The sequence below is a fragment of the Asterias rubens genome, unplaced genomic scaffold, assembly GCF_902459465.1.
Source record: "Asterias rubens unplaced genomic scaffold, eAstRub1.3, whole genome shotgun sequence".
Lineage (NCBI taxonomy): Eukaryota > Metazoa > Echinodermata > Asteroidea > Forcipulatida > Asteriidae > Asterias > Asterias rubens.
The window spans coordinates 613-10,505 of record NW_022985700.1 but is presented as its reverse complement, the minus strand read 5'-3'; the positions used below and the strand labels follow the sequence as shown (position 1 = coordinate 10,505).

The 9,893-nt window shown below is 37.0% G+C and overlaps 1 protein-coding gene across 1 annotated transcript; it reads left to right on the top strand.

Annotated features, from left to right (window-relative positions):
* The first annotated feature begins 492 nt into the window (after nt 1–492).
* LOC117305786 (von Willebrand factor-like) lies at nt 493–8,257 on the top strand. The gene is made up of 12 exons (XM_033790662.1): nt 493–639; nt 1,056–1,449; nt 2,022–2,152; nt 2,716–2,825; nt 3,331–3,377; nt 4,293–4,527; nt 4,899–4,948; nt 5,491–5,556; nt 6,097–6,357; nt 7,205–7,506; nt 7,953–8,109; nt 8,238–8,257. Exons 1-12 carry the CDS (start codon nt 493–495, stop codon nt 8,255–8,257), a joined length of 1,920 nt encoding a protein of 639 aa, XP_033646553.1.
* The last annotated feature ends 1,636 nt before the right edge of the window (nt 8,258–9,893 follow it).

The window sequence follows — 9,893 nt, the reverse complement described above, 5'->3', positions numbered from 1 at the left end:
AAAACACTGCACACCCTTGTTCCTTGTTAAAATGTTAAGTAAATTGCTTTGTGTGTCATCATTACGTAGCACTATGGAAGGGAAAAGAAATGTCACATTGTAGCGAACCTTTGCAAAAAAAAGAAAAAAAAGTCACATAAGAATAAACTATAACATATGGTAAACTTGCGAGTACAACTATGTTTTAAATAACCACCTCTTTTAAGTAAGTGTTTGCCCTAGAAAATTTTATGCAAGCTTCAGGAAAAACTGAATGATTAGCCTACAATTGCAAGGGTCGTGGGTTCGAATCCCACCCGAGTAACATGCCTGTGATATGTTTTCACAGGACTCAGGAAAGAACTGAGTATACAGTGCTAACACACATCAGTTTATGGGTAAAAACCAAAATTAATAGCCTACAATTGTTTTTCTTTGAACAGACTAAATGCACAGGGATCAATAAAGGTGTCAACAGGTGATATTTCACAGTCTCAAAAGTTACCGTTTGAGATGAAGCTGAAGGATGGATCAACCCTCATTGCTCGTCAGGTGTCCTCGATATTCTCTCGTATGACAATAGCCGATCTTGGGATTGACATTCAATTGGGACTTGACAAGCGTATCTATGTCACGCTGAATCCAAGCTTGCAAGGAAAGGTAACAACTTTGATTGAATTATTAAGTAACATATAATGGACTGTGTATCTTTTGTTTATAAAAGAAGTTGAGTAAATTGTCTATTCTTTTCCAAAACAGATTCAATCATCTTTTTTTTTTAACTACTCAGTGCCAGAAGCAAAACGACACATCTTTGATTTGCTTCTCTCCGATTTTCCTGTTTTCTTTCGTGGGATTTTGTTATTTATAAACTTTTTGGGGCTATTTTTATTTATTTATTTATTTTCTATTTTCACCCTTTCGTTCTTGATTTATTTATATTTATTTATTTATTGTTGTTTTTGTATATTTTAATACTATTTATTTGTTTTCAAACCATAAACAAATGAAGAAAAAAAAAAGATAATCAAACTAATGATGGCGACTGAACGTGTTTAACAACTCTTTTGTTTCAGGTAAGTGGGCTGTGCGGCAATTACAACAACAAACAAATAGACGACTTCACCACTTCCAGTGGTGTGAACGCTAAAGCCAACATCAACAAGTTCGGTAACTCCTGGAAAGTCAGCCTTCACTGTGGTGACGTAGAGGAGAAGAACCTACGACCTTGCGACCTGAAATCCCAGCAACGACCCCTGGCCGAGGAGATTTGCCGTAAACTCCGAGAAGAGCCTTTTGCTAGCTGTAACCAAGAGATCCCAGTTGATAAGTACGTTGAGCAATGCGAGCAGGATGTATGTGGCTGCCCTCCTAGCGACAAGGAATGCCAGTGCCTAGCCTTTGCTACCTATGCTCGGGAGTGTTCTGTGGCTGGGTTTGACTTCTTGTGGAGAGGCCTCCATAACTGTCGTAAGTACTTCTTTTGTTTTCCTTTTGACCACTTGCATGAGTTAAAAGAAGCGTTCAGAGATTTGATTGGCTGATACAACTGTTATTCAAGTTGACTCTAAAGCAAATGCCTCGGTTACACAATCAATAATAATAATAATAATAAAAGAGTAGCCTCATGGCGCTTTCCACTTAAATACAACATTGTAAAAACAACACTAAATATAGAACAGGCAGTCTAAACACCACAAGAAGGGTATACAATTCAAACTAAACAAAACCACCAGGAGCAAACCATGATAAAAAAATACTAGAGGTGAGAGGTTACCAGCACCTTTATCACCTTTATCACGGTGCAGACCTTTATCACGGTTAATAGACCTTTATCACGGTGCAGCCATCTTGAATTTCTCCCATTGATATTCCCTAAAAACATGACAATATAATAATAATAAATTTATTTTTTAATATAGCGTCTCACATAAAAGAACTCAAAACGCTGTACAGAATTTTACATAATTATTAAAAACATTATACACAGACAATAATACATCAAAGTAAATAATTCATATGATTGTTGTTTTAATTTTCAGCCATAAAGTGTCCAGTTGGCCAGGTTTACAAGATGTGTGGTTCAAATTGTCACGTGAATTGCAAAGATTTCTTGACACAACAACCTTGCCACGAGGAGTGTGTAGAAGGCTGCCAATGTCCAGAAGATAAAGTAAGTGGAAGACTACTAAAGGAACACGTTGCCTTGAATCGGTCGAGTTGGTCTATAAAAAGCGTTTGTAGCCGTTTTGCCAATGCGTTTATGTAAATCTGTTATATTTAATGTGCTTTTATTTGTTTGTAAGCTACATAATTTGTAACCTTTTTTTGTTACTCTCTCTGTGATTTATTTTATTTTCATCGCCTTGGAGTAGATTTAGTCTTAATATTAATAATAATAAGAAATGCTAATATAGCGCAATTCAGTACTGCAAGTACTCTCAATGCGCTTTACAAAACAAATAAACAAATGTATACAAGAGAAAGCAACAATTTAACTAAACATAGAAGCACTTTACAGCTTTTAATTATTGTTATGATTATTATCCCACCCGAGTAAAATGCCTGTGATTTTTTTTACAGGACTCGGGAAAGTACTGAGTATACAGTACTAAATACATCGGTGTATACGGGTAAAAAAATAAAAAAATGAATATGATTATTATTGTTAATAAATTATGTGGACATTTTTAATGGATGCTATAAACTGATGAGATTTCTTTGTTGATACAACAGGTTCGAGATGACGAATCAGGACAGTGTGTAAAAGTTGATTACTGCCCATGCATAGTTGACGGTATCGTGTACCAATCTCATCAGTCTTGGAAGAAAGGATGCAATGACTGGTAAAAATAACATTACATTTCATTATTAAAAGGCACTGGACACATTTAATACCTGTCAAAGACCAGTCTTCTCACTTGGTGTATCCAAACATGTGCATAAAATAACAAACCTGTAAAAATTTCAGCTCATTCGGTCATCAAAGTTGCAGGAGAACAACGAAAGAATAAAAACCTTGGTGCACATTGTGTGCTTTCAGATGCACAATAAAAGGCTTCAGCTGAAGTATTTTATTTGAGTGAGAAATTACCTCTTTCTCAAAACATGTGTTGCTTCAGAGGGAGCCGTTTCTCACAATGCTTTACACTGCCAACAGCTGCACAATGCTCATTACCAAGTAAGTTTTTATGCTAACAATTAATAATATTGAATTACCAACAGTGTCCAGTGCCTTTAAACCGAAAAGACATTTAAGAAAAGACATTTGAAAAATTTAAGTCTTTGACAAACCTACACTTTGCGATTGAAACATTACACGATTCTATGTTTTTTGTTTTTCTAACATAGTTTTTGTTCTTCGGGGACACACACCTGCACAGAGCTCGACTGTTCAAGTAAGAATTTTAATATTTAAAGTATAGATTTTCAAACAGAATACCCAGTGGAAATTATACTGATTATATGAAACAGGACTGTTAATTTTTATGTTTTTATTTCCACCAGGATAGTTTGCGTTATTAAAATGTTTTTTGAACATTTATACTAAAATAAAACATGAATCAATCTTGTCTATATAATCAACTAGACCATGAAGGTGGGTTTAATCACTTTTATTTGTTTTACGATCTAAGACAGCCTTGGTTGGTTTTTATCTCTAAAATGTCTTTGATTTCTTCGGTTAATTCTGACACAGCAATCATGTGTGCAAATTTTGTTTGTGTCCATTTTATGACCAACATTTTGAAAACCACTGATGTTACAGTTATCGCGATGTTATATCAATTAACCATCGCTATATCAATGATGATCACAAAGTGTTTTAGTTTGTCAAGTGCAAGATCTGAAAAGAGACCGTATATTTATTTGTTGTACATTTGGTGTAGTTGTAGCCAAAAGTGTATCAATGACTGTTGTTGTGCACTGAAGCCTTTTATTATATTCTTAGGTTATCAAAACACTGCAATACAGCAGCTAAAAGCCGAAATGTACAGTTTAAAAATCAGTTAATATATTGCATGTATTATATAAAAAGAATGATAGATCAAATAGTTGTTTATACAAACATATAAACACGCAACAAATTTCTGACAGTATAATGTTAAATAACAATAATAATAGTAATAGTTATAATAATAGTTTGAGAAGATTAAAATTCTTCCATTGCTCATGGTCCAAAGAGCCTGACCAAAAGATACAAGTATTGAAATAGCATCATTTATTAGTAATCCAATTTGGCTATCGACATTACGGCAGTTATTAATATTTTCAATGCATTGTTTAAATTGTTTTCTTCATATTGTTTGTGGTAGCTTATGAGACTTGTGCCGATGGTATGGAATGGATTCCCTGTCTGCAATGTGAGAGAACCTGCCAAAGTGCCAACAAGGCATGTAGTATCCGAAGCGGCTGTACCCCTGGGTGTGGATGTCCGAAAGGTCTAGTCTTACACAAAGGATCGTGCATAGATGTCTCGGATTGTACTTGCGAGTACAATGATAAAAGCTACAAGCCTTTCGACACCACTGCAATGGATTGCCATACGTGGTTAGTTTTTAACTAAAATGCTTTTCATGGATTTTGATAAAAACTTGTGTTTTGGAAATGGATGCTTCATAGTGACATAGTCCTGACGTATTTACTGACAAAGGTACATTGTACTCAAGGTGCTTGAACAGACAGACAAACTCGAATACAGTTTTTTTATTTTATGTAATCAGTCGTATACAAGATTTTGTTTTTCAGACCATACAACTAATGGTGGAACATCTGACAAGCAAGGTTAAAATAACACACCATTCTAGACAAAAAGAAGCTCAATTTTTGTCCTACTTGAAGTGGTTCATATAGAGTTGTACCAAATATTTGAAAATGTTCTTGAAAAGTTGTCTGCATTTATTGTTTTTCTCCCATTTCAGCATGTGTCACACTGATTACCGATGGATCTGTGACGAAGACCAATGTCCATGTAAGTATTCAAATAAAACTTTGAAATTTTAGATATTATTGCAATCGTTTTGGGCTGTCAGAGCTATGATACTCCACCATCAAATAATACCATAAAGTTACTTTTTACTTTTTGATAAAGAAAAAACTACATTGACAAAACCTGGTGACTGAGGTTTAAAGTATAATCATCATCATGTCCCATAGCCTTGCGTCCGTTGGGGACGACCCTACACTCTTCCTTGACGATTTGGCTCCATCCCTCTTCTCGGTTTTCTGCCAGTCTTTTTCGCCGTCCAGTCCTTGATGTCATCAATCCAGATTCGCCTTGGGTGTCCTCGCTTTCGAGCACCATACCATACCGTACCATAAAGAAACTGTATAACAAAGATATTGACAGAATAGGGAGACGGCCAACACAGGGCTAGGTAGCTCATTTGGTAGAGCGTCGGCAAGTTACTCTGGCAGTGGTCATTGGTTCAAATATTACCCTTGTCAGGTTGTCTTTGTTAAACCCCAAACCTTGTAATAAAATTTGTTTTTACATGTTTAATTTGTATACAGCTACTTGCCGGTCATATGGAGAGTCGCATTTCCAAACACTGGACGCAAAATGGTATTCATTTCAAGGTAAGTCATTAAATGCCTGTCACCCTGTGTTCCTTCCTTGTTTATAGTCATGTCATAATGCATTTAGGCAGTTCTTTTTTTTAAGTGCACCGGAAAGTCTCAATGCATTACAATACAAGACAATGTAACTACATGGCCTAACAGGCAATTGTACTAAGACAAATCTTCTTCTTTTTCTTTAGTGAATTAAAATGTAGTTTAAGTTCTAGCATTTTTTATGTTTTGATATGTTAATCTACATTGCACCTTTCTTTCATAAATATGACCCCTGGTTTAGGTCACTTCTTTCATGACGACATTGCTGCAAATAGTTAGTATCCCTTAGAAAATGGTTCATGACAGGATAATTGATCAGGACCAAATCATAAGAGCATAGTTGGACAATGCAAATGTGGCAATTGATGCCTTTTATGTTTCAAAAGTTTGAGAATGGTGTAGGATGAGTGTGAGAGTACCACCATGATTTTACGCACATTGTCAATTATTGTTATTTTTCAGTAATTTGAAAGAAATGCAATAACCTTTTCATATTCTGTACAGGCAACTGCGAATACACCTTGGTGGAAAATTTCTGCGGTGGGTCCAACGTTGAGGGGTTCTTCCGAGTCACGATCGAAAACGTTCCTTGTGGTAGAAATGGGGTAACTTGCACCAAGGCAGTGAAGTTCACACTTCATGACACCACAATCCATCTGGTTAGAGGAGCAGAGTATACTGTAGCCAAGGATCCCAGAGTAACCACAAAAGCCCGATTTAAGATGGAAGATGCTGGGCTCTTTCTTGTCATCAAGACAGCTGAAGGTAAGTAATTAAAAACGGTTACTTGTTAATATAGTTAACACTTGTATTCATATAAGAGGTTGTCGAGCACCGAACTCAAGCTCTGGTGCTTCTGTTCAGCAGAGTGTGGGTTCGAATCCTGGTCAGGACACCTAACAATAATTGCTTCTCTCCACCCAGGGGTAAATGTGAGGGCAGAGATGGTTCTTGTGATTGATTTAGCCAAGTACCGCATATTTGTTGCAAAAGGCTGTATACTCCACAGTGAGCTGAGATGGTTTAATTAATGATTTAAGGCCCAGATGACCAGGGGTTATAATGTGAGCACTTTGGAATGCCCTTTGGGCGTGAAAAGCATTATGTAAAAACTAACTATTATTATTCCTATAAAATAATTATTCCGATGAATGTCTTAAAGGCACTGGACACTATTGCTATTAATTACTCAAAATAATTGTTTGCATAAAAACTTACTTGGTAACAAGCAATGGAGAACTAATGATAGTATAAAACATTGTGAGAAACGGCTCCCTCTGAAGTAACATAGTTTTTGAGGAAGAGGTAATTTCTCACTCAAATATTAAAAGACTTCAGGCCTGAAGTACGCAAATTTGCGCAACAAGGGTGCTTTTTCTTTCACCATTATCTTACACTTTTGATGACCAATTAAGTTAAAACTTTCACAGGTTTGTTATTTTGGGATACACCAAGTGACAGAACTGGTTTTTGAAAAGGTGTCCAGTGCCTTTAAGTCAGGAAAACATGTTTGCTGATAGAAACAAATTGGTAAATAATAGGTTTGAAATGAAAAATTACAAAATACAATGCCAAAATACTGATGGTTTTGAGTGACATTTTTCACTTTCAGGAATCCTGTTGAAATGGGACTATGGCACAAGTGTGTTAGTGACCCTGGATCCATCGCACGCAGGACAAGTGTGTGGTCTTTGCGGTAACTTCAACGGGGACTCATCTGATGATTTCTACACAAGATCCGGTGCAATGGAATCTTCGCCACAACTATTTGGTAGAAGTTGGAGAACCTCAGAAAACTGCCCAGATCCTAAAGAACTGACCTTGCCGTGCAAATCGGAGCCTCATCGAAGAGCTTGGGCTGAGTCTGTTTGCAGCATAATCAAGAAGTCCATCTTTGCTTCATGTCACAACCTTGTAAGTTTTTATACGCAAACGCTTTGAAATTTAGCCTATTTTTCAGTACAAATACTTTGGGGTTGAATACAAGATGGTAACCATCTGAATTGTTTTTGGGGGAGAATGGACCAAATTCGAATTGGGGGTTGGATTTTGGTAGATAATGTACATCAGTGCAGTAGTGCCGCCTATCTCACAGTTAGACATTGTTTTCAATTAAACTCAATTACTTGCCAAAAATTTATTTTTGCTTCTCGATATTGGTTACGTGCTTTGGTTCGAATACCACCCGAGTAATATGCCTGTGATATTTTTTCACAGGACTTGGGAAAGTACTGAGTATACAGTGCTAACACACATCGGTGTATGGGTAAAAAAAAAAAACTAATAAACTAAGGGTAGTTTAACACTTTGTTTTTGATTTTTGTTTTTGAGGTTTAAATGATGATGATTTTTTTTCCCAGGTTGACTCTGAACCTTTCTTCCAAGCGTGTGTCTCAGACACCTGTTTCTGCGACAGAGGGGCTGACTGTGAGTGCATGTGCACTGCCGTCACAGCATACGCAACCGCTTGCAATGAAAACAACGTTGCAATCGCGTGGAGGGCAGAGGGATACTGTCGTAAGTTTTCATTCTTTTTTCAGCGTCTTCTGTTTCATCAATTTATTTTTGGATTTTTTTTCCACAAAAATATTACAAGTATCATTCAAAATGAACATTTACAAGAAAACACTAATGATACTAAATAGGACAGGGACAGGGTAAGTGAAAAGGTGGCAATACTTTTTACATCAACGATATCAGCTTAAAAAAAGATTATCACCGTCATTTTATCTAGAAATATCACCTATCAAATAATAAAGCCATACCAAAACTTATAGCGCCTTAATCTTGTTGACATGCTCAAAAAAAGGCACTAGTCGAAAACTAAGCGGGTATTGTATGAACAAATAAAGAAATAAGAAAGTGGATTATAAGAATAGGAGTACAAAGTCTTAAAGACAATCAACATGTTAGTAAAACATGTAACTGGAATATAACACTTTGCAGTTCAAAACAAAGATCTTAATCTTAGATTTGTTATTGTTGATGCATTTTCAGCGTTGCAATGCGAGAGCGGAAGGGTATACCAGGCATGTGGGAAGATTTGCCCCGACAAATGTTACCCTTCACATGCTGAACAGAACTACGGATGCGAAGAAAGGTGTGTGGAGGGATGCCACTGCCCAGAAGGAACAGTTCTGTTCCGGGACGAGTGTATCGAGAGAAAGCTTTGTCCGTGTTTCATCAACAATGGGCAAGAGGAGATCAGACACGGCGCACTTGTTGTTGAAGACTGCATGCAGTGGTTAGTGTTGGCATGTTGCCTTAATGATTGACTAAGAATGAGAATACTATTATATGTTAAACTTGCATCGGGATAAAGAAAGAACGATAATTATAGTTCGGGTAGAATTCGAACCACTGACCTTTTCTTGAGCAGTGTCTTCCCAACTAGACCACCGAGATTGCCCGGTAGAGATATACCTGTTATTTGTTCATTCACTGTACTCGGTGGAAAGTAGAGAGCCTTTACAGTGCTAACACACAGCGATGTAAGGGTATAACCAAAATTGTCAGAATGAGGATCCTTTAGCATACGGTTCAACTGTTTTAATAACTATCAAGCAAGAACTATCGTCCTATGGGGGTGAAAATGTTACAGTAAAGTTGCATAGACTCAAAAATAAAAGCGTATGCGACAGACAGGCTGAGTGAACATAGCCCCCCCCCCCTCTCATCACTCCTGGGGAAACCGTTCTTTCTCTCGGTCCAGTCCTTCCCTATGGAGCTCACTCCCCGTCAAACTGAGAAAGGAAACTTCATTCAACACTTTCAAGAACAAACTCAAAAGCCATCTCTTCTAATCAGCTGTTTCTCCTTCTGTTTATGTTGTTTTTACATTAGGGTTCCTAGTTGTAAGCTTTGTTAGGGTTCCTGCGCCAGGAGTGTCACCTGTGACAGACATGGCGCATTATAAGTTTCCCAAATTGTTATTATTATTATTAACAAGTTTAAAATCTTCTTTGAACGAAATCCTTCTAAGTAAATTGTTTAATCTGCAGTCACATTGAAGACCGTGTGGAAGGAGATTCTGTCCCACCCCCCCCCCCCATCTCAGATGGCAAACTGTGTACAAACTTCTTCTGATAGCGTTCTCTTTTTGAATCACCCTCCTTCAGCCCACGTTCCCATATGGGAATCTCGGTAGGACGGATTTTCCTGTGACACCAGCTCTCACTAATACTTGTTAATTTCTTTAATTTTTTAAAATCCTTTTCCATATTGCAGTATGTGTAATGGTGGTCATTTAGAATGCACAGGAAGAAACTGCACAGAGTCAGGTTTGTACATTTTTAGTTTAT